The following is a 27,399-nucleotide window of genomic DNA, read 5'->3' on the forward strand; positions in this document are numbered from 1 at the left end:
TGAAGGCGGTACGGTGACCTATAGTTAATTGCTGAGTCCTTCGGTCTCTTGTGGAGAGTTGTCTCATTGGCAATCATACCACATCTTCTTTTTTTATACTAACACTTTTTACCAAATATTTATTTTTACATCTTTTGAGATAAAAGCAAGGTATATGTGGAATGCTGAACCCAAATAAGTTACAAATATGACAGGTGAATACCCTTACATCTATTGGTGATCAATTATAATTGCCTCACTTCTTTTTCAATAAAACGTATCCCTTCAGAAGCTCTAAGAAGATATTTCTCTCCTCAGTCAATCCTTTAAACCCTACGACTACTTGAAAAACACTTTCAGGTGATAAGAATAAAATAAAGATTTCACACAATGGCTAACCTGGTCAGTTAGATCAGTGACAATGCATTTTAAATAAACCCGGTATTTTATCCTCTGATATCTACACAAGACCTCTTCAGGGAAAACAAATAAACACAATCGCCAAATACAACCCTGTTCCGTGATAAATTTGATCTCGTACCAATTGTTATTTGAGAAAAAGTCAAAATCCAATACATTCATAATGCAATAATTTCATATGAATTGATCCCTCTGATATTTATTTCCCTTTTTATTAAATCTATAAACTTAGTTAGTAAACTATTTATCGATTGAATTGTCATTTTTACGATTGATACAATATTACTATTATCTGTCCTCGACGGGAGAAACGTTATCCCGAATTATGATGGGGATTCAATCACAAAACATGTGTTATGACAAATATAATTCTCTATTACAAATATTGACGATTGAAGAGGTTCCTTGTAGGAAAAGCAAGCTTCGCTGTCTCATCATTTCAAATATATGATATATAAAAGTTCAAAGGAGTATTTCCTTTACTTCACAACTTACAAAATAACATTTAACATCAGTTCAAAGGTCAGACATATATATTTTTAAGTGCAAAAAACTGCAATTCAAAGAATTTGATGAAATTTGATTCATTTACAGAATATCGACAATTTAAACTGGCGATGAAATTAATCCTTCACGCTTTCGTAACCAAATTAATTGCTTTAATTGTAAATGTTCCAAAGCATTTAATCCGATCTTCCTTTTGTTATTTTTTCAGATAAATGTCCTCTGTTTGCCCTTTACAATACCTCCCAATGATGCCATACCTAATTTTCCCCTATCTTTTTTAGAATGACAAGTATGATCCCTCAGAATTATCTATTATTTCTGCTTTTTATTGATATGGTCCAAGAGAAATAGCTGTGCTTACGAAACCAATTTATTTTCTCTTTTCAAAATTGACATGTACAAAAAAATGAAATTCATTAAATAAGTGGATTTCAATATATTTCTATTTCTCCATTCTAGTTTCTGCAGCATGCGATAAGTGTTATTTTTACGGTTTCACGCTGTTACGTCCCCAGTAACCGTGGTAATTCAGTGCAGAATCTTTTAATTAAGATGCAGGAAATGTAATGAACATTTTGATAATTTCGACATGTCCTGTTAATTTGAAGAAATACTTAAAAATTATCAAAACTTCTTCAAGATTTCTTCTGATTAGTTTTTAATTCCACTTTTTATCCTAATCGTAAATAAAATTGTAACATAGTTTGAAGGATGTTCTAACTCTTTTTTTTTTATAAATATAAAAACTCTAAATTTATCGGTAACCATCTTAATATGAAGTATTTTAAAGATCCAGAGACTGAAACAATGTATAATTTCCCCTGTATTCACCAAAATTGTGGTAATCACTTATCAATTAACAACCAAGTTATCTCCCCTCTGACAACTTAGATAATGCAAATTTAAGAACATGTTCTATTCATTCAATGTGTTGGACTTCTGGTATAGATCCCCCCCCCCCCCCAACCTGACCATAGAGAAGAGGCACAGAAAGAGAAAAACTTTATTCTTGATGTTTCTTGGTTACCTGTACTCACCCTATTGAGTAGTCCAAGATTTCTCTGATATCCAATAGCGCCAGCTTGTCTGACAAAACAGTGAATGGACATAAGAGCAACTTCAGACGTAGGTTCTACTAGGTTGAATATGCAGTGATTGAGAGTTTTTACTGTGTTGAATTAATATGGCCCCACTGTGACTTTGAGTTTGAGATACTAGTTCTTTGCACAGATGAAGACCTGTTGTTGATGGGTTTTTTCTAGCATTCATATGATGTGAAATATGAATCTGTTTCTCTATTTCTTCATTCAGTTTATTTTATATCATGAATTATAATAAGAACAAACATTACATCAATTTTCCAGAAAAATAAATTAACCCATTTCAAAAGGTTGGATTCTAACATAAAATTCTTGATTGGGTTTTAGAATAAAGCTGATTTTAGCATTGTCAAAAAACATTGAAATTTAAGTCAAAACAGAAATTCTCACATTTCAAAGTGATGGCATGAGTTTCTTGTAAGACTGTAAAGTTTCCAAATGAAATATTTCAAAAGAATGGATCATATTAATACTGACTGGATTAACAATAATTTAGATTATTGTTCTTATTTAATTACATTATATTTCCTGAAGTCTGTAATTAAGCACTTTTTCATTTGACATCCTTAATTTGGTAAATTTGTTATATAATCATTTCATTAGCAAACTAAAAAAACAAACATGTTGTTTCAACTTTTAGAGATATAGGTTTTTAGTTCTGTCAAAACAAAAAAAGTCCTAAAAACTGTGTATTCTCTTCTTTTCCACTAATTACATAGCATTTCATGAGAAAATAATAAATCTAGACAGCTTTGAGTCAGAGTAATATATCCTTGCAGGGAGGCCAGTCCTCTTGCTGACTTCAGTACCAGCATATTTTAAACCTGGTTCAATGTTTCTGTTCAGAATTAAGTTGGATGAAACATCAACATCTACAACATAGTTCAATTTGATTGGAGTTATCTCCCATACAAGTATGAAAACTTTGATTGGAGTTATCTCCCATGCAAGAATGAAAACTTTGATTGGAGTTATCTCCCATACAAGTATGAAAACTTTGATTGGAGTTATCTCCCATGCAAGAATGAAAACTTTGATTGGAGTTATCTCCCATGCAAGAATGAAAACTTTGATTGGAGTTATCTCCCATGCAAGAATGAAAACTTTGATTGGAGTTATCTAACATACAAGTAACTTTGATTGGAGTTATCTCCCATACATTTGTACAAGTATGAAAACTTTGATTGGAGTTATCTCCCATACAAGTATAAAAACTTTGATTGAAGTTATCTCCCATCTAAGTATGAAAACTATGATTGCAGAATCTCACATACAAGTATGTACACTTTGATTGCAGTTATCTCCAATTCCAGTATGACATTGGACAAGTCGTTAATAACCTACTTATTTTTGACAATGATTTGGTAAAATCTACATAAAAAATATTTTAAAAAAGAACAAGAAATTTCTATCAAGTGTTTGCTTTGACATGTAATTACAGAAGTCTCCATATTGGCCTTAATATTAGAAAAAAAATGCAGGTTCAATATGTTCAGAGGAACTTTCAAGTGCATATTATTGCAAATAGCTTAATGCTAAGTAATAACTCAAGTATTACAAATCTTAAGATTTAAATTCAATAAAATGATTTCAAAGTCAATTTTTGTTTGGGTTTTAAAATACTTCACTTTATTATTTATATGTTTGTATAATTTGGTAATGAATGATTTATGCCGAGTAGCTTATAACATAAATTCTACAAATCCATAGAAATTAATAGAGTTTTAGATGCATGTATATGTTTTTCTAAGGAGTTCGTAACTTAACAAACATCAACAGAATTATTTCAACCTTTCGCGTGCATTTCAATAACAGCAAACGAAAACATCTGACATCGTATGGCGATTGCATGGGCGATTACAGGTGCATTACGTTTCCAAAGAAATAAATTGTCAATCATCCACAGAAAGCATAGAAACTGACAGGCAGACAAGATGTGTAATTGAAGAAATTGGCCAAATAAACTATACTTTATGTTAAGTAACTAAGTGCACTGCTTGTTTTGAAAGATATTTGATAATTTAACATCAACGTCATATTCAAGCATCTCAAAGATGAAGATGCTCTATGTATTTGCTAATTAAGAGCACTAATATACAAATATATCATATTATCATTATAATCGCTAAGGTATCAGCTTGAATGAAGAGGAAAAGTCATAGAGGAATAAATTGTAACAAAGAAAAATATGAAAAATTTGAAATAATTATTCATTTCAATTTCTAATGCTACCTACTTTTATTACTATTACATATTTTTTTTTAAAGAGACAAAAATGTGAAACTAGAGAAGCAAAAAGATCCTGAATCAGAAACCTGGTACTTGTGTCCAAAGTCAAAATTAAAATATGGCCAGACTCTCCAACCAAATGAGGCCTATACTGTCCCTTTATCTTGCTAACCAATTGTCCCTTACCAGATTTTTCAAATTGTTGGCTGTATTTGTTTGGGGGAACTAACTAATTAGCATTAAATACTGATTCTGGCTATCAAAAGAAACCTTCTGCTAGAAAAATAATACTTATTTAAATTATTGAAATATTTTTTCTCTTGAAATAGTATTCTGCTTTTTTCTCTCACCATTTAAGTTTGTTTTTATAGTGCAATTCACTCAAACTAGCTCAATATGCACTTCAGTTGGTTTTTAAAATTGAATATTCTTTTCAGAATTAGATAAGTTTTGTAATCAAATTAAATGAAAAACTATTGAATAACTGTTAATCAGAAATAAATGATACTTTTATTGAATAAAATCAACATTTAATATGGTATCAAATTTACTATCAATTTTTTGTGTATTAAATTACAACAAGAGATGAAAAATGGATTTAATATGTAATTATAATTTGCCATTTTGTTTTCATGGTATTGACTTTTTTCCTAAATAACAGTGTCGTAATTTTTATGTATAACTCCCATTTCCTCTAGCAAAGGAAATGAAAATTTGGAAATTTTATTGTAATATAATTCTGTAAAGGATTTTGACAGCAGAAATGAGGAGTAATGTTTCTAAATAACATATTTATTGTAAATCTCTGTTGTGAAACATCCGCCGTTATTGGTATAATCTAATATAATAAAATGTCGCAATCCCCTTACGTCAATTTACAACAAATCATTTCCTATAAATGTAAAATTTATGCACTCAATTTCATCAGTTGCAAAAATCATTAATTCTACTGAGAAATTTCATATGTTTGTTTCCGCTGGAAATTACTGTTTAATCTTTTCATTTAGATTAAAATGTTGTTATTTGATAATTGATTACAATACAACAAGCCAATACCATCGGTTGTTGGCCACAGACAAATGCTTTTTATTCAATTGCAAATCAAATGACTAAATGATTTTCATTGCAATTAAAGGGACATAACTCAAAACTTTTTTAAATTAGAGGGAAGTAACCCTTTAATATTTTTATACTGAGATTGCAATTTTTTACTTCCCAAGTTTGACAAAAAGTATTGAATAAAATTACAAGAGACTTCTTAAATTCTCTGAGACTTACAAAATGACAAATCTAACAAAACTATACAAGTAACAGAGATAAAACTGAAGAGTAAGATAATTATTTGATTGGAATCAGATAATTAGCAATTTCCTTAATGGATTTTAGATTAATATAAAGTGTTCAAATCTTGTGGCATTTAATCAAACTTTGTGGTTTTCCCAAATCTTCACAATTAAACCAAAAGAAACAGATAAAAATTGTCTTTTTTTGCAATCAGTTAATTAAAAAGAATGTGGTGTGATTGCATGTTGAAATGAATGATTAGCACAGGAAAACAAAGAATAAATGAACAAATTCCATTGTCACAAGATGGTAAATTTCATTAATAAAATGTACTTTTCATTGGGGTCATCAATTGTCTTTATAAATTAGCAATGATTAATTTCCTATCCCTTAGAATTTTTCTGTATTATCAAAATGCTATACAGTAAAAGATCCACTTTCAAATTTAAGTTTTGGATAAAATAAGATATGATTTATTTTGGGTCATTTTAGCATAGGACCATTTCATTTCATTTCTTTTCTTTAATTTGTTTAAAGTTCATCACAGTATAAAAATACAAATAATTATACTGCATAAAATTTGGTTAATCTGTGTCCTGGAACATTATACCTATTATCAGCCATTAATGATATTGTCATGAAAACCATTGCAAATTTTTTATAACAAAAGAAATAAATTTCATCTCTATATAATTGTTTCTTCTCTTTCTATAAATCCTTTAGTTTATTATGAACATTATAAATGGTAAATCAGGTTTGATAAATTATCATTTTACAATAATGTCTCAGAAACAACAAGGTGTTCCTACTTAGAATAAATAAAACCAAGGCTTTTAAGTGTAACTTTGGTTCACTTCCCCCATTTCAACATGGCAAGATGTTTCCAAAATCAAATAAAAAACTTGAAAAATATAGAATTTCTTTATCAATTATTTTTATTACAACATTTGAGAGAAGACTGCAAATAAAAGGTGATATTAGAAGGGGTGCACATCTGTTCTGCAAAGGCATATTATTTACATAATGGAACGTTTTATCTTTTTGGGGTGGTCATTTCAGTCAGACATTAAATGTTCTAAAACCTTTTAAAATATATATAATCTTTTTATCAATAAAGTACAAAAAAAATAAACTAACAAGATGCATGTATGATCAATGATTTCAGACTAAGCCACTTTCTGCTATATAGTAGTGTAGCAGTTAGGACCTGAAGGTTACCATTGGTAGAGGCGAGGGTAGGTGCACAGGTACTATATCAATCTTTCTTCTTGTCTTTTACCTTATTAAAAATAAAATCTACTTAAACAAAAAAAGGAATAAAACACTTTAAACATAATTCAAATTTAAGTTTTCATACAGCACAAAAGTGTCCTAAACTACAATTATATATAACTATGTGCTTGGCTTAATAATGATACAGTAGACTTTGGTCAATCAGATCCCAAAAATGTCAGCATAAAATATTCAATTATCAGATAAAATTAACATTAAACATATAGGGAAGGGTTTGGTGTTTTGAAATAATATTACAATAGCCGATATATTAGTTTAGCCGATATCCGATTAGGTGGAGTCTACTGTATAAAAGAGCTGTCATCATTTGTAACAAGATTAGGGAAACAGATACTTTAAAATGTAACAACATTCATTATACTACTTGGAGGTGAAGGCTTGCTGCCTTAACAGGAAAAGACAAAGAAGGGTAAATGAGACAACCATAAATTACTGGAGAATAACTTTTACTTCAATTGTTGTTGGTGTTTTAGCGCCACTTTTAAGCTATTTTGTTGACACCAGTTTTGGGTGGAAGTAGCCAGAGTGCTGGGAGAAAACAACTGTCACCTTCGATAGGAAAACTAACATTATCTACTTCAAGGAACAGTTATTGTTATATAGAAGGTTATGAGCAGTGTGTTGCTGTTCTACATCTTGAAAATTAATGACTTAAAGAGTTAACATATACTCATATTCATATGTTAGTTAAACTAGCCTGAACTCTTATATACCGTAAAACAAACAAAAATTTCATATGAAATAACAGTTGAAATAAAATGCTTTGTGCAAAGGAAGTACGGTAAAGAAAAGTTTTTAATGCAATTCTAACTTTTCTGCTGTATGTCTGCTATTGACATTCTTTTTTGGGGATGGGGGTTAAAATGAAACTTTCAAGAAAGATAAAACTAGTTTAAATTGATCAAAACATCACAAAATATAAGTTTAAGTATAATAAATTGATTTAAGAGTAGCTATCCATTCATGTTTAATTAACAAACTTACAAGAGAATGATTTTTATAAATACAAATATTTCTTGTTCAGATGTCATAATTATAGGTTTCCATTGATTTCTATGCATCGTTTGACTTCTCACATGTGACTAAACTTGTTGATATGGACTCGCTAACCTCCAAATAATCTAAGAAAACGTCTAATTACGTCTTAGATAAAAATCAAACGTACTTCATTAGTTCAACGATACTTTTCATTCCGATAATTTTTAATGTGTGTTTCCGTTTGTTCTTTTCTCTGTCTGTATTGATTACGGGGTTTCTTTACTCTCAAGTTAGTATTTATAATTGAATGCATAAACAAAATATAAACTGATTCAGTAATTAAACATAGATTGTACTTATGTTTTATGAACTAATGAAGTTCATGCTTAGTTCAAAGGTATGAAGGGAATATCAAAACACCACAAAAAAGAATCTTTGAAAGTTGAACATTCCCTATAAATATTCTTGTAACCAGCAAACCTTTGAAACCTCAAATACATTCTACTAAAAAGAAATAAGTAGTTGCCATGAATTAGAACAAATAGGAATTATAAATACTTAAGCAATGAATATTAAAGGGCAAAAAAGAATTTTAAATACTAAGAATTTTGTGACTGTGCATGGACAAATCTTATGATGACTGTTTTGGATGCTCTCAATTAGTCTGAAATACAGTCATTGATCAACTTTAAATTTGTTTGAGTTTTCAGAAATATTAACCTTTTTCATATGACTGTCCTACTTAAACACTTAGTTGCTGTGTAGAATATAAGACACTCCTTTCAAACTAACTAACCTTTCCAATTAGTACAAAGTTGCAAGAGACTTGCACAGATGCCCCAAAGACTAATTCAAGAAGTGTTTATTTAATTGTCTATTTGTTTTTTCATTAGTGTAGGTTAAACCACAAATTAAGAAAATAAAAATCCTTGTTCCTCAGTAAAATAACCAAAAACAATAAAAATTTTAAGTAGATTCCATAAAGTACAACTTTTCTCCAACATTGAACATAGTTACCTCCAAAAATAAATAACCAGAAGTAACAAATGTCTTATATTGTCAAGAAAACACAAGATCTCTGATATTTTTAGTTACTTTTATTTTACAGAAGATTGTATTTATCGCACTCTGACATCTGATTGGCCTAGGTTTAAAAAAGTATGTTATAAAAATCTATTCCTCTGTATTTACTTTCCTCTGTTGGGATGAAGTCCTACCAGAATTTTTCACATGAGTTATATTGACTTAGATGAACTTCAGTTCAAGCCACGATTCTCATTCTACAGTTCACTTTATGTCAACTTGTAACAAACCCAAACCACTTATTAAGAATGCTTACAAGCTAACGTCTCAGTGCTTTGAGTCAATTTAGTGCAAGCTCTCTGTAATGTAATCAAATTTCTATAAATCAGTTTCCAGTCTGGTTTATCAATTTGGAACCATGATTATTTATACAAAATGCACAAATTATCATCAATTCATGCATAAATGTTTGTAACACAATCTCTTAACTTATTCTCCAATAATCCAACTTATCTTATCCAAAAATTACATACAAATTAAAGCATGAAATTAAAACCAAAATTCTATTTGATTTGATAAATCTGTGATAAAGAAGTGATAATTAGATGTAGAAACTTTCTCCGAAGCCTTGCTCAGTTTAATTTGCAAGATGTTTTACAGGAAATGTTTATTTTTTTAATGCAGAACCAAGTGCAGTCACATATTTTGTGCATTCAGTTTAAAAGAGATTAAATCAACAAACTTTGTACTGTGATGTTCCTCTACAATTACTCCTTTTTTCAGAGCCTGTTTTCGTACTCATAAGAAATGGGGTTCCATAGACAGATCCAGGGGGGCCCTGAACCCCCCGCCCCTTTTGTGGGAAAATTAGGTTGATTATATAGGAAATCACTGAAGCATGACTGGAGCCCCCCTCCCCTTAGGTCAGTCAGCAGGCCCCCCTTATGAAAAGTTCTGGATCCACCACTGGGTTCTATCATCCTTTTCTGATTGTTAAGTTGTAAATCATAAGCTGACCAAACAAAAGACTAAATGAACAGGTTCTGGTGCTAAATGAAAGATGAACAAAAGAAGGTGTTCTGCTATCCTGCAATCTGGTGATCAAGGTCATCTTTTAAAGGATGAGGAAACAAGAATATTTGGTCAAATGTATCCCTCTCAACTTAGGAGTTCATCAGCGAAGTAAGGGGATCTAATATCATGTCATAGAGAAATTGCTTCTTAGCTGAAAAATGGGACCTGTTCGTCTAATTGATAGAAGCCTTACATCCCTGTACTTTATAAAACTTATCCACCTTAAATTGGAATCATAACATGCATCTCCTTATTCTTGTTTAACTGTTAGATGGCTTAAAAGCTAAACACTAAAATTAAAAGAATTGCTAGCGTATTGACAAATGTGAAGGGAAGCTACTTATTGGGTTTAATAAAAGGTCTAGCTGTATGTAACTGGACATTTTGATCATGTCTGTTTGTAAATTGACCTGACTGTATTTGTGTTTGCTTGACCCATATGGGTGTATTTTGCAAATAAAATAATTATTACTAAAACACAAATAATGTCTTCAGCAAGGATATATATAATAAGCTCAACCATATGTTAATGTCAATGATAATACTTCCGTGACACAATCAAATCAGTAAAAGTTAGGCCCTCAATTTGTTTGGCAAACAATCCAGTCACATTTTGTATCAAAAAAGACAAACTGTAGTGACTAACTCTTCCTGACCTTTACAATATCTTAATTAAATTTACCTAAATCTATGTGTTATCACCTAGTTAAATTTCTATTGTTTCATTTAAATGATAAATTAATCAGGCGCACCTTAGATCTGAGGACAAACAAAGAAACCTGGGTCAGGAAGTGTTAATAGAGCTGTCATTCCAAGTTACAATCAAATCTGACTTTCCCTTGTTGATGAATTACACACACCTCATATAAACAGTCTTTATTCAATCTATTTCCAATGTTGCAGAACAATTTATTACAGTTGTTTTGATAAGTGTCACCATGTAATTGTATTTTCTCATTAGTACATATCAAAGTCAGTTACAACCTGTATAATTTGACCATTGACTTCCACTTAATATAGTCAAATGAAAAGATTGAGGTTCATTGCTATAATTGAGATGTTATAAAGGACATTTTGAATTCTGTGTATCATTGAAATTTTCTGTTTTCTAGCTATCATTGATTGTCTGATGATTGCTGATTATGTGACTATGTCCAGTGGGAAGTATTACATTCTTATTCTGCACAAGGAGAGGTCCATTAAATTGGAATTAAGAAAAAACGCTTTGTATTAGACCACACTTTCAAAGAGATAACAAAACTTATCAAAAGCTTACAGAAATACAATGCCAGCGCACTCAGATCAAATATTATGACTGCGATTCTATTGGTCTTCCCTCCAACTTCTTTATGAGACACAAAGATTTTTAAAGACGTTTTCTTCAACTAGAAGGGGGATCAAACCCACAAACTCTCACACTCTAATCCAATCTCCTAGAACTTAGACCTGCAATAATTAGAGCTCCTGCTGAACTAAGGTTTATGTTTTTTTGAGAGACGAAAATAGAAATGCATGGAAACTCAAATTTACCTTTAAGAATGGCCAGATTAGGATTTCCCTGTAAGAATGGATTAGGATTTCCCTGTTAGATTCAATTATGATTTACCTGTGTTGAATGTTATTAAACCATTAATTTATTTTCCAAATCACCAACAAACAACATTTTGATTCATTCCTGTAACAGAACCTGGATTGTTATATAATTGTATTTACTAAAAGCAGGTGTCCTATTCCTTTGATATAAATATCAAACTTTAATGAGACCATCTGTAAGTCGTACTTTATAAAGTATAATGTTTCCATCAATGCTGACAATGGCAGATAATTGACAATAAACAAATGTATTATATAAGGCATAGTTCCATTTGAAAATACAAAATATCTAGCATTCAAGCTTCTCGCCTAAGCCTTTTGATATGTGCTTATCTGTCAGAAATACACATAGACATCAAATTGAAAATTCCTCATAATTTTAAGTTTTCTAGGTTACAAAACTAGTACATCATTGCAGTTGGAATAAAGTGGTTGGAGTAAGAGGGACTTAAAATTAATAATCAACAATGAATGGATAACTAAGAAACACAGTTAAAATATTCACCAAAAAGTGCCAAATTCTTAGAAAAATCCTGAACACTCTTATCTGTCCAGCCATTAGATAAAGATACAAAGAAACTTTTTAGGCATTCTTTCTTGCCCATTTCAAATCTACCATGTAATCCAAAAAATATCAGATTGTTTCTTTTTCTTTTTCTCTATTATTGGGATTTGATTCAAAACTTCTATATTTCTACAGATATCTTTGAAACCTTATAAACAAATCAATTTTTAGTACCATTATGTAACAATTTAAAACAAAACATAATCAGTTTTTGGTGATGATTTGTTAGAGTTTAAATGACAGATGTGTGAATGTTGTTTGCCTTTCATTGCTGTATTAAAGTGGTCTAATAAGCAAGAGCTCTGAGTAAACATGTAAATGCCCTGTAAACCTTAATAACTCCTGCTTTGTTTGCTTTTATTTACATAAAACCACAATCAAATTGCACTTTTTCCTATTCAAATATACATTAAAAGAGAGAAATATATCTAATTGACTGAGAATGATTATAAGCCATTTGTGTTATTTCAAATGAAAATACAATCTCAATTAAAGTATAAAGGGAACGTTTGACTTCTATTGTTTACACAAATGACAAGGTGCCAATAATTCTTGGGTGCGCTCTATTACAAAATGATTCAGTGTTAATGAGATATTATGTATTTGCTACCAGGTATTTAGATTAGAATGGTATAAATTTACATTTACTGTCAAACTTGTTTGATTTTCTTCATATGGATAATTAGGAAAAAACAATGCATACGGTTTAGAGATTTGAAACAAATTGTACATTTATTTGACCTGTCAGAAATTACTAATTTCAGAATAAACTTTTGCTGTAGAGTTGTTTAAATTATTGATAAATAATTTCTATAATATATATTTCAAATCAAAATTCTGATTCAGTTTCTCACTTGCAATTATTTATAAATTAACATTCTGTGTCTCAGAGTAGTACTGTATGTGATTTAGACAATGATTTTATAATCAAATTATATGAAAGAAAACATACTGAATATTTCTATAGTATCTAAGTTCTAAACTTAAATGGATAAAAAGTCATTTCTAATCACTGTATCAACCCCTTTAACTTTTGCCTTTCCTCAAAATAAAAATAAATCATGAGCTACAGATTAAATTTTAAAAAATGCAATATAAACAACTTTTTTTAACACACATCCCATTTCCACTCCCTAAAAAAATATAAAACTTTAAACAAGATTTGTTACTGATAAATATAAAGTTTGTGCTGTACGTACCAAATAGTCTTGGGTCATATTGGAAGTCTGTATCCAGTCTGCTTTTCTTGAGTTTCTCTAGAGTATCTGGACTAGCATGAATGGATGGACTTCTCTTTGGTGGTCTTCCTGGTCTGGCACTAAAACAGAAAGGTTCAAATCATAAACAGCATAGTCTAGCTATCAAGAAATGTGAAACAACAGAATCAACTAGGAAATGTGAAATGACAGAATCTAAAATGAAATGTGAAACAAGCGAATCTACAAAGAAATGTGAAACATCAGAATTAATTTTAAAAAATGTGAAAATTGAAAAGGGATGTCCATGTCATGCAAAAAAAATCAAGTTCTACCTTGTGATATTCTGTGGTTGTCCTTGATAAGTCATATATAACTGACAACTTATAGATTTTTTGTTATTCTGATGTGTGTGCTTTAGAAGAGATTTTACTTTAGAGTCTCTTTTTCACTTGAGTAATTAGGCGCTTGACATTATGTGTAGACATTTTTCTACTGTATGAGACTGTATGTTTGTAAACGAATGCAGCACTTGCATGGAGGATGCATAAATCTTAGACTGCAACTTTGAAAAAAATGCCAATTGAATTATCAATGCTAACAAAAGTAAATCTTTTTTATCTTTAAAATAAATTACAATCAGCATAAAAAACTTAGATTACACTGAATTCTGCCCTGTAAATTAGTATGATTGTTATAAATCAACTTAATTTATGACAATTTCAAAGTATTTATAAAGCTGCACTTGTTGAAGTAGATACTACAATATTTTACAGTAGAAATGTATTAGATTGTAGTATGTTTCTATAAATTCCACATGTGTGTGTAAACTATACTGCAATTAGTAGGAGATCAAAGGAATATTCTTGAGTTGCCATTTAGATGTTTATACTGTGTAAATAATTTAAAATACTTGAAAACAAGGGAAAGATTTATTCAAATTTTAGAATTATTTAAATAAATTCAATAAAATATGGGTAATGTTTTATTTGAATAAGTAAGTAAATACAATATAAAACATTTGATGAGTATTTTAAATCTTTACAACCTATATCTGGTCTGAAAGATAAAAGTTAGTTCAGCTAATAAAATAAATGTACTGTATAAAATGTACTGAACTGACAATAAACTTCTCAGTTCCAAATAAAAGTAATGCAAAATATAAACCAACTCCTCATTTTCGGTTTTATGAACTGCACAAGACTTGCAAGAGTTAGCTGCGGAATCGTAGCTCTTAGGTCATTATGTTATTTTTTTACTATTTGCGGACTATAGATGATGGTCTATGGTCCGCAAATAGTAAAAATATAACACAAGGAAATAAGAGCTACGATTCCTTATCCTAGGCAAGACGGTAAAGATAGGATGATGTCCTTTTTAAAGAATGTGAGAAGTGTTCGGATACTGTTCACTTGATATAATATTTATAATATTATCTAAAAGTTCCTCTTCATAGCAGTAAAGTTTACTAACTGCCGAGCAGTGAACCAGGATCCCATGCTAACCAATTGATCTATTAACTTAGTATAGTGATGCTTCAGAAAGGGGAAGGAAACTACAAGCATTGTGTTAAGAATATGTTTCTTTAATTTACAATCATACACAAACCGTTTAACGTTTGATCTCACATCTTCGCGAAGATGTTGATCTCAGAGCTGTGTCCATAAATATTTATTGGGTTTATTTGCAGCGGTAATATAACAATGTTTGGCACAGAGAAAAGTACAGTATTTCAACTCACTAAGGCAATCACCAGAGGCGGATTTAGGGGGGCAGGGGACCCGCCCCCCCTTTTTCAGGGAAAAATTTGGTATATTATATAAGGAATCACTGAAGCGTGACCAGAGCGGGCCCCCTCTTAGGCAGTTAGTGGGCCCCCACTTATAAAAATTTCTGGATCCGCCACTGATCACCCAATAAAAAAAAACTTCTGTGTGGTAGCAAATCTTGTCATTGCAGATTCCCGAAGTTTTTCTAGAGGATACATAAAATGTCCATATGCTTTCTTCAAGTTCAAACTAAGGAGATAGCTTGTTGAATACATATGTAAGTTTAACATTTATTAAAATGCGAATCCTCTCATTTGTAGCAACTTATTGAATTGGAAAATAGGACTTTTATAAAAATGTTTACTACATTCTCAGTGGTAACCTGATACAGGGAGTCAATGCCGAAGGACCATCCGTGTCGATTCAGATGATGGACCCAGAATAATACGTCACAGCGCCCCTCGTTTAAATATCATTATTAAAATTAAAAATGTATTTGAAATTGAAATGGTTCAAATTTTCAACAGATTTAGATCGAGATATATTTAATGGATACAATTTCACTTTTTGAAAAGAAATATTAAGAGTTAAATTGTTGAGCATACACCATCCTATTCATGGACAGTCAATCATAGATATATGGTTTAATCTTTGAAGTTGACAGCAGACGGCAAATTTCATCCATGGATCACTTCTTTAAATGAAAAGGCAATAGGTATCATACTCCGAATGAAATAAAAATTCAAATCCTATCTATCTCCCTAACCTGTTGACTCTGATTAAATGGCTGAATTAAAAAAGAGAAAAAAGATTAAATTTTAATTTAACATTCTGTGTCTGGCAAGCAGCAGGTGTCACACCACAATTCGCTATCTGCATCACAATGAATAATTTCACAATGGCCACTTTATCATTGTTACAAACAGAGCTAGCAACATTAACACACCAACACGTTTGACGTTTGTTTTTCAAAGAAAATGGAAGCTATTATTGTCAAAAAAGATTGTAACTCTTATGAATCTCATTTCTAAAGTATAAGTTTACTATTTTGAAAATTGAAATTCTTTGTTTGACGAATCTTTGTAGAAAGATAATCATATTCAATCCGTATTCTAACATTTGAATCAAATGTTTAATTCCATTGTACTATTAAATGAAAATATTCAATGTGATTTAAGCTTGCAAAACGAGCAATCAGTTCTAGGCCTGCCCACACGCATTATTAATACAACACCGCCTCTTGTCACTTTAGCTACATTTGACAACCACTCTAGAATTAACATAAATAAATTTTGGTCTATTGTTGGGCATGCAAAACACTTATTGAATTCGTATAAAATAGGTAATTAAGAATGCAATTACAAGAGATTTAATCCGTAAGAACTTTTGTTACTCGAAATGCGAAAAGATACATATCGAATGCAGCCGGCTGTATGACAAGAACACCAATTAAAGGGAGATAAATCTTTAATTTTGGAAATATTATTCAAGTATCTACTGCCCATAAGCGATTCCATTGCACGATCTGATGCAAGATTAAAAGTTACAATTGTTCAAATGAATTTTAAAATGTAAAAATTAAGTAATGTAATACATGTGCTGTCCAATCTATAATGTTTATTAATATTAAACAACATAACTGTCACCAGAGTTACCTCCCATTCTGTTAGAAAATTGATTCTCCCCTTGTCGATAAGATCTATACCAAATATGAATTACACCATGGGATTTTATTCTTATGAATGTAAACAATCAAACTGTACCGGGCTGACTCTCATAAAAAAGGAAAACAGTATGTTTATTTAAGTATTTTTACACCTATTTATGTTGCTTTTTGACGGGACAATAAACAGATACCCGCTTCACTAAGAATGAAATCTGATCTCCTTGCCAATTTATCTCATTTGAGTGTAATTGATTTTTTTCAGTTATAAAGCCGTCCCTTCATCTTCATATTTTTGCGTCTGGGTAAAAAGTGAAAAATGACTCTATGCCTGTTGGAAATAAATATATATTTGAATATTCAGCTCTTCAAATCTATGAACTTCTCACCTATTGTTATTTTTCTCCACATTCGTCATAAGAATTCTAATTAAATTCTAGATTGAGTTAGGATACACCCAAAATGTATCATCCGTTTGTTGAAATATTTCAGTTGAACAAAATGAATAACATTACTAATTTTGATATAAATGTAAAAGGTTTTAAATACCACAAAAGTTGAATTTTATTAAATTGGATATGATATATTGTAATAGGAGATTAGTCATGTTCAAATGGTAGGTATTGTATTGCAAGATAAACACGGGATTGTTTTGAACCTGGAGTGTACGGATTTCTTCCTCTTAAGCACATCCTTTTGTAATTTTATATAATACATTTGTCGTCTGTATTCAGTAAACATATATTGAATCATCAAAAAGATGAAGAAGCAAATTAAATCGTTTATATTTTTCTCGGAAATGTCTTCTCTTTCGCTTTTTTGTAATAATCAAATCTGGCCATAAACATTACTGTCCTAGAAGTTTGACCGACTGCAGGATTGTGTTGCAGTACAAGTTTGTCTACTTTCACTTAAGACAGGTTGATCTGGCATATTTAGCAAACCAGAAATACACCGAAAATAAAGGATTTGACATAAATTTATGAACTCTACAAATTAATTCAACTGTCAACAGAACCGAGTCATCGCACATCCGGGCCTGGTCAAACAAAATAGTTAATTGCTTAGTCCTAACTGGATCGATATGGTTCCAACTTCGGGGAGTAGCCTATCACTATCACTTAAAATATTAAATCAAAGAAAACAAATAAAATATTAACAACCCTTTTTGTGTTGAGTTCTCATGTAATACCATAGTTTTGATATCAGATCAATTTAGACAATCTAGCGATAACGTCAGTTGCTAAAAATGGTTCGGATTAAAACTGACCACAACATCACTTTATAAGTTGCAAAAGACTAGTTGCATTTATTCGATTTGTAAGATTGCTTGTGAAAAGTTAGCGGTGGAATATGTGGCTAAACGTTGACAGGAAATCTTTATACTCGTACACCACGTCTCTTACGTTCATATCATTCACATGGAACAACGCCAGGTGACGCTTTCAAGAACCATCACATAAATTGTAGAAAAGCAAGATGATACTTTAAAGTTTTCACTTCTAGGCTCAGATTGGCTTAATATTGACACAAATCATCTATAGTATCGCTGTCAATCATGGAATTGCTTTTTCAAATGTTTTATTCAAAACTTGTAAAAACCTGTTGTCTATATTGAATAATTTGATTAAATACAACTAAAGCTAATTAAGACAGAAATTCGATATCATTGGGAATAATAACGAAACAGTTATGTTAAATTGATTCTGGATTTATTTGTTCATCTAGCGTCTGTGTAATCGTCGGTATCAAATGTGGCGCAAAATTTGACACAAAACAAATGATATTGTTCAAATGAAAATCATTCAAACAAATAGACCGATTGCTTGACTGGGACTGCACATGCGAGATTTCAACTTTTCACACAATTAAATGATAAGAATCAGAATCAATTACATAGTTCTATTTCTGCATGATATCAATACAAACATTTAATAATAAATACAAATAAAATCATTTCTATGACAAATAATCTGTCAAATTTCAATTAACAAACATACATTGTATAACTCTTGTTTTTTAAGGAAATTAAAATACAGTAACGTGTGTAGCAATAGCCATTTCTTTAAATGGACTGCGACGATATGACGGATATATAAGATTACAAAAGGTTGAAGATTTCCGTTTCTATTTTCACCAGGTAATGTTCCCGTGTGCACCGGACAGAGACAAATGTAGTCACATAGAAGTTTCCGTTTGTAAGGGAGGGTTGCCGTTTCGTGACATATATGTCAACATTGCAGTGAAGTAACTTCATATATCAAAACATTTCGTATTTAATTATGCTTTTGTGTTCTTCCTTAACCCATTATGAAGATTGTTTTTGTTTAACGTTAGACGACTTGATGTTTATCCTTTCTCTTTTAGGATAACTTGTTTTATTTGAATTGGTTGAAGTGCCAAGCGTTCAAAGGCAACAGCGGTTTTCAACCACTTAAACAAATAAAGAATTAACCGGTATTTACATCAAATTAAATCTAAAGACCTGTACTGTCCTGTTATATTATGTAGATAAACAAAAAGAAATTGATTTTGTTTAAATATCATTCTAAATTTCTTTATAATATTTGATTAGAAAAACAGTAAACAAATGATGTCAGCTGAAGTGAACGATCGTGTCTTTACAATGAAAATCTCCACGGTATAATGTTCTAAGACAAAAATCTTAATCGACAAACACAACCTTTGCATATCTTATGTTTAAATATAATTTACATATATTTGTACAAGGAAAGAATATACAGTTTAACTTTTCATTTTCATATTTGAATCTAAAAGATTATTCAAATTTCTTTTAAATCTAATTCTAAAATATGTGAAATGAAATAAACAAACGTAAGCGTGATTTTCAGGGTTTGTTCGATTTCTTGGTTGGCGTTCGAACGAAGCTCAGTCGTGAATTGCCTGTATCGTTTTTCTTTCTGCGAGTCTGTTAATATAATTTCATATAAGGTTTCATAAAAATATCAAAAGATCTTAATATTTCAAAAGGCCCTACCCTATAATTTAGCACTATGACTATTTCATGGGAAAATTTGTCTCTTTAGGCAAAATTGCAGTGTTGTTTTTGGATGAAAATAAATTATCACTTTTTTTTAAGAACATCTGTCTCAAAATGCATCTCAGAAGCAAGCCATAAAGAAAATAAGTTGGATTTAAATGCAGGTGCGGATCAATTTCCTATTTAATGTGACCGAATGTCTGAATGGGATGAAATAAAAAATGACCTGATCTTTTGTAAAAGGGTACTCCAAAGTGATATTTATCTGGTAATCTTACAATTTTTGATTGTTAGGGTGAACTTTGGGTTCCCTGGGGACACAGATGCAACAATTACTGCAGATGACAAAAAATGACATGCGGTATTGTCCATCCTTTTAAGAAAATATCAGTTGTCCATTGACGAGGGTCAGTTGTATTGTTATAAATTTATTCTTTTTTAAATTCATCTTTTTCATCCGATAAATTTATTCGTATCTTCAACAAAAGAACGTTTCACACGTATGCATTCCAATTCTTAATGTTATTTTAAATTACAAAAGTGTCATCTTAAAAGCATAGGCTGTTAGTTTTTATGACAATAAATTTTACAGAGATAAATATTAGAAAAAGAGTACCTCATTTAAATGAATTTCTTGAGTGTTTTATTAAACATTTAAATATGTTATAGATTCAATGGCGTTTTTCTAAACCATGTGAAATTCTGCACTGTAATAAATTGTCGTAAAATAGGAGTTTTTGTTAGAAAATTATTTAAAATGTCTAAATATCTTAAACTTTCCGAACTGATGAACAGTTTGGAAGAAAAGAATACATAAATGTTATGCTCGCGAGTCGGTCATCTAAGGTAGCAGGATACGAGATAATAGAAAGTATTGGTCTGTGTAATCTCTAAAAAAGAATTTTTGAGTTATGGATTCTTGTGATAAACTGTCAAAATTGTTTATCGAAAAACCAAGGAGGACGAAAACAAAATAGCAAATAAAGAAAAACAGTTCAGAGTTCATGTCACAGGCGTATCTTAAGCGGAAGCGCTCTTAATCTCCACAAGAACTATCTTTTCTCTTTTCTGAACTGTCAGCAAATCAAGTCATCTGTATCTATACTAACGAAAAGACAAGTTTCGCGGCGAGTTTAAGTGCTTTAAATTTCAGTCAATAGTCCAACAAATTGATATCTCGAAATACGCTTTGTTACATGTTTAAAGGTGGTAGATTAATAAAAAGTACTAGCGAAGGTATTTGTTACTTTTCACTCTTTCTGTTTGTTCATTAGAATTTAAGGATCAAAATTCTATTTTTTCCTAGCACTTTCCTTCTTTTTGAAGATGCCATTCTTACAATGTAATTACAGCTTGTTTAGATACATAAACATTTTCTTAATAATCTTTTTAAATTATTACAAATATAAATTGATTGCAGTCAGTCGAATAAAAGAATTAATAAATACATTAGGTGATAAATTACAAAGCATTTAGTTGCACATGAAATAAACGTGTCAATTTCTGGCGACAATTTCAAATTAAATTGATAAAACTATTTTATGTAGACCTATTAGAACCAGTAATTGATCAAATATCTAAACGGAAAAGCGTACAACAACGGGCGGGTCATCCAGCTGACTTTGCTACTGAAATCAGTGTGCACATCGACAATTCGCCGTTCCAAAAATAAACAGCTTGCTCTGCGGTATATGGGTTTTGCATATTGTTGAAGACTGTACGGTTACCTATAGCTGCTTAATTATGACCAGGTCGTTTGGTCTCTTGTGTACATGCAGTTGTCTCATTGGCAAATATACAACATCGTCTTATGTTTATAAACTAAAAAATATTGGACAATTCAGCAGACGAAATAAACCATGAAGTTATACCAGCACGAAACTTGCATAAGCAAGATGTTTGACACCAAAAATCAAAAGTAGAACTAAACGAGATGCATTTAAGTATAGTTGGGTTGCTGTCTCATTGATATATATCCCACATTTCCTTTTATTTAACCACGTGACAAGTAAAGTTGCATTTTACCCTGTACTTTAGCCAGGAGAAATACGAATTCTATTTTTGGATAAGAATGTTTCAAGTTTTAATTGATAGACTTCACAACTAGAATATGTCCGTTTATCAATTGTTCACATTCAGCTATCTTAACAGTGTCTTTTCCTTCACAAAATTGTAACAAATGATAAATTTTTATTTGGTGAAGTGTCTTGAGTGGACCTTAATTTTCAGTTGAAAAGATAAATAAAATGTCACCTATCTATAGTGGTTGACAACTGACTGACTATTTGTCTTGGTACTTCATGTGACATAAACCAGATGTGCAGCGTCATTTTTTACTCATCTTTCCTATAAGGCCCAACTTACAGGCAGGATGAGGAGTCCCCCCTCAATATGGAAAATAAAACGAGTTAATAGTATAGCTGCAATTTTTACCAGGACGAGATGTATCGGGACAACAAGAATATGCCCCCGACTGCAATCAAATTGCAAGTGGTATTACGCCGTGTACATTAAGTAAGTCGGATCGTATGTACCTAAATATTTTACTCTAAGATAATATTTTAATACGTATACATATAGACATACAGAAAGAATACTCTGACATAGTAAAGTTAGACAAACTTAAACAATATGCCAAGGCTGCTGGGTAGCATAGCGGCAAACACACACGTTTTGAATTAGGGTCATACATGTACATAGAAAAGAATACTCCGGGAGAATTAGAACACACTCGAATCGACGAAGACTCGAACGGGCGTACATGTATGATGCAAGGGTTGACGTACAAGCATGGATAGAATTTCTCAACAATATTCGGATAATGCTTAAGAAAATATATTAAATTTTCAAAGATCATTGGATGCACAATTAAAATCTTTCCTTTATCCCGATCATATATAATATGACAAACTTATAGAGCCCCACAATCATAACTATCAATGGTCACATATTGAACCGAATTTCAAATCAAACTTTGTGATATGTCAATTTGAATTAATATGTCTTATCTTCCGTCAATATTACAGAAGGAAAATGGATTTGAATAAATCCTAAATATTGGATAAATTTGAATGATTACTTTTCAATTTTGACAAGTAAGTTAGCTTGTATCTTGTCTAGGATAGTTCCCATCCTTGGGGGGTCTCAAATCAAAGATCATTCCAAACTGCTCGCTTATCAAAGTAATGATAATACATCAATACATTTCCAATGCTTTGGTACAAATTTAGATATTATTTGACAAAAGAAACAGATAATTTTAATCATTTTCAATTGGACATCCTATTATCGCAATCCGAATGTCGCAATCTGGGCTATCTTGATCCCGGATTACCAGACATATATTAGCAATAACATTTCTACACAAAGCATATATTTATAAATTCATTGATATCTGAATTAATTCACAGATAAAAGGATTTGAAACGAATCTTTTGTTAAAGATTTCCAATTTTTAATACGTCACATGTTTCAGCGTTAGCGTACGTAACGTGGCATACTGTAATATTTAAAAAAAAAAAAAAAAAACATTTGTTAATTAGAGAAGTAACTAAGGCAACAAAATGATAATCATTTAATTGTAAGTCATTAAACAAAGTAAATGTAAGAAAATGATTGTAGGTTTCATGAGGTCGGGACCAAATCTCTAATTTACGATGATGAAAATTTCCATTTGGCACGAAATATGAGAAAATGCGATTTGTTTTCGATAAGAATTATTAAAGAAATATGGTGTATTGACGGCTTATTATCGATAATGATAAAGTTTCATTAGTTAGATGATTCTTAATCTGTTTTATTGCTTCGCAGTTCAGATTTTCTGTTCCCCTCTTGATAAAATCAAGGTGTACGAAATAAATTGTTGATGATAAGACAAAAAAGGGAGAAATAATGTCCAAATTAATGATTATTGTACTGTTAGTTAGAAACATTAACAAACAAATTTCCAAATGCTTTGCTTTTATTTTTATTTCATTGGCAAAACAGGTCGGTAATTTGGAAGTTATCGAAAGGCTTGTTTTATCTTCACGAAACATATCGAGTACACCTGGAACGTTCGGGAAAACTGCTTGATTTGTTTTTCCTATTATATTCTTTAATCGTTTAATGATCTATTTATTTTTATTTGAGTAAGACATGCTTACAAAGAACTAGCTTATTGAATACATAATACTAATTATTAGTGTTTATTTGAAATCATTATTCGAATATCTCACATTGTGTAGATAAAGAGTCTATTTTTATTAAAGTAAACAAATAAATAGAATGCAACTTTTGAAGATACAAATAGTTAAATGTAAGTTGCAACAGTCGTAAATTATATATTTTAAAAAGAATTGAAATAACCCTATTTATACAACATTTACTAACAATGCGGAAATGTACTAGTGATAAAACTGATTTCTGAAATGTATGCCTCTTAACAGATTATTTTATTTGTTCATAGGAAAATAATTACAGAATCGTATGGGGTTGGTCAATTAGATTAGAAATTGAAAAACAAACTTTTTAACTTTTTTAATTCACGTGCAGAGTTTTTAATCTGACATGAATATGTATTGGGAATTTTACTAAATATTTATGTCCTCCATAGAAAATGTGATTAAAGCGAAGGTACAAAAGATTCAGATGACAAATTTAAATCTATATTAAATCTAAATTTATTGGAAAACAGTTAAATCCTTGCATTCATCTCTTCATATTGAGCGCATATGAAGCGAATAAAATTATAAGCACCGTAAATTATCCATATTAAATTTAATTCGAATCGGTTTGATATTTAATAAAAGTTATTTACATTTGCAAAATGAAACCCTAACGATGTGTGCAAAGAATACAATACATGGAATTCTATCACAACATCATATTTAAATCAACTGCAAAATATATTGTTAAATAATGTTTCAAGATATTAGTACGTGCTTATAAATATAAAGCCATCGGGACAGGGGTGAACTTAATATGTATAAACGATGCATATTTAGCAATTCTGTTGCATAACGACTGCAGAGCTCTGTAAATGATTTGTGTTGGCTTTAAAATAAATTCAGAAACAAGTGCTTGTTTTCCATATAAATTTGTATATTTACGAAGTGATTAGATATGTAAATTTAATAATTGATAAGAATTCATTGAAAGATAAGAAATCTATAAATTTTCTGTATTAGGCTGATAAGTTTTATCTCAAATTAGAATTAAATATTTTTCGTATCAATTTATTGCCAATTACAAGAAAATGTATTAATTACGAGTAATTTGACATGTGACACTGGCTGGGTGGTATCAGACGATATTACACTATGTCATCTGCAAATTACAGAGGGAAATAAAACTGACACCTCCCTGTAAACTAGACCCCCTTCAAATACCAGATATTACCCCATGCAGTTCATCAATATTATCAAATATGAAAATGATAATAAAATGTCGTAGTGTTATTGTCATACTGCTTTGATTCCGATAAAAGAACAATGTTTTATTCATTTGATACGAGCATCCATATGTGTGCTTAAAACTTCAATAAAGGCGCTCCGTGGGACATCAATACTCCGGACCACAGTTTAATCATCGCCGTTCTCTGTCTCTCTACTTGGTCCATTTATTATTCGCGGTAACTTCTCTGTCATTTTTTAAGTCTTAAAATACTTTAAATATGTTTTCAGATGAAAAAAATACTTTCTTGTTGATTATATATTTTTTTTGTATTTCAGGGAAAACGCAACCAGGTAACGTTCTGAATAATGAAACCGTATTCAACCAGATGAGAATCATCAACTCGTGAAGAGTATACAATTTTCTTTTGAACTGCATGGACCATAATAATAATAAATACTAAACTTGTTATACGTGGTTTAATACAAATAGAAATCAATGATTTTATGATTTTATTTGAAATGAGCCACGCGTTTGTTAAAATGGACATTGTTTCTTCCCCATTACCTGTCACATAATAATTGTTGACACAGTTTTGCGGGGGTTTTGTGTGTTAACAATTGGAAACATAAATAAACATTTGACTTCAATAAAGTCACTATATCAAATGCATTTCACTTATTCTTTTGCGATTTGGAAACAAATTCAAAATTTATTATTAAACACCTTGAGATAAAAGATTATTGATTTTAATTATTTATAGACAAGATTGATTATCAATTTATCATCGATTACAGTCACGCTGAAACGGAAAATAGCACATTTTTTCAAATGAACCAGACTTTGCATCTTCAGAAAATATAATTGATTTAAATAATACAAGAGTAAAGAAAAGTTTGAAATAATGTAAAAGTCTTAAATAAAAAATAATTGACGTACCTTGAATTTGTGCAGTCTTCGTACAGAACATCAAATTCTTTGCAAGAGATGAGTTTACATCTGTTGACCCCGGGCTGGATAGCTCCCAGCCCCCGGAGAATCCGGACCTGTTCAACATTACACACTACTGGAGTTATGTCTAGTCTCTTTAGTTTGGTATATACAGTGTGAAGTCCTCCAACAAGATGCTTCAGAAACAGTTCAAAAGCTTGAGGGAGACAAATAAGTTCCCGACCCTCCACAACAAAGGCGGCTATCTTGGCCCCACGGTAGTCGATAAGTTTGCACACATTATTGTCCGGATTATTTGCTACTGGCGCTGGGGAACTGTAAGATGTCGTCTTGTGAATCTTGTTCATCAAGCTGCTGTTGAGGTTGAGTGCTGGTAACATCGTCCCGTGGGCTAGACTGATTGTCCCTGGGGTAGTTCCTGGGCTGGAGTGAGCTTGTGGTGGTGATCTAAGATGCTCCACTTTGTGCAACAAAGTTGGATCCATTGAAGTAAATACCTTTTGTCGCAACTGCAAACACAAATAAAGTTAAAAGTTAAATGTTTTAACACAAAGATAAATACATTTGTAGATATGTTTTGTGGGTTGTCGTTTTATCTTTTTTCATAATGTTACAGGCTGGATTCTAATTACTTTGAATATTATCACCAATCAGATGCGAGGAGAGTTTGACTGACAGGCAATAAAAATGTTCACGCCTACTAACTCGGATCGATTACTTATGCAAATACTGCATTTATTTGTAAAAATGACATTTGTTAAACAAATTTCTAAATTTCAGAATTATTAAAATAAAAGTCAACAATTTATTGCATTGTAAATTGTATACATAAATACAATGCATATCAAAGAAAAACTGTAGCGGTGATTATCATCTGAAAACTTAGAAACGAATTTATTTATACATTGGATTTTAACCAAACCGATAAACAACCGACTAAATATTTAATTCTACATTTAGAGACAGAAAAACTTCCTAATTTGATAGATAACAATTCTTTAATATTTCTAGCAATCTTCTGATCCTTAATTTGTTATCTTAAGGACGGAGAAAAATTTGTATTTATTTGATTGCCAAACTTTGATATACGTATCTTAATAAAGTTCCAATCCGAATAGTAAACAAAGGTTTTAATTATTCACAACAATGCTATTTAATTTGGGTACAAATTGAAATTGTCTTTATCTGTTTGTCGTGAGAAAGTCGAATTACAAATGTGTGGTTACATTTTTATAAGAAAACAAATAGCGCACGAAACTGCAATAACTAGCAACGCGTGGTGCAAATAATAAATAAACAATTTATCAGAGAATGTATCAGCCCATTATAACATATGAATCAAATGATCACTTTTTTTTTTATCATTCTCTGTTAAATTTGCGTTCTTTCTTTATTTAGAGA

General features: G+C 30.8%; 1 protein-coding gene across 2 annotated transcripts in view; it reads right to left on the reverse strand.

Moving 5' to 3' along the window:
- The window catches only part of LOC139486112 (dachshund homolog 1-like), a 51,120-nt gene extending 24,492 nt beyond the window's left edge, over nt 1-26,628 (reverse strand). The window contains exons 1-2 of one of the 2 annotated variants that reach the window (XM_071270822.1): nt 25,987-26,628; nt 13,245-13,363 (exon numbers count right to left, since the gene is read on the reverse strand). In XM_071270822.1, the coding sequence (XP_071126923.1) occupies nt 13,245-13,363; nt 25,987-26,483 (616 nt within the window). In that variant the 5' untranslated portion in view covers nt 26,484-26,628. The remainder of the gene's footprint in view (nt 1-13,244; nt 13,364-25,986) is intronic. The other variant, XM_071270823.1, reaches the window with a different exon arrangement.
- Nucleotides 26,629-27,399: the final 771 nt, after the last annotated feature.

Source organism: Mytilus edulis, chromosome 8, assembly GCF_963676685.1.
Source record: "Mytilus edulis chromosome 8, xbMytEdul2.2, whole genome shotgun sequence".
In the NCBI taxonomy this organism is placed as follows: domain Eukaryota; kingdom Metazoa; phylum Mollusca; class Bivalvia; order Mytilida; family Mytilidae; genus Mytilus; species Mytilus edulis.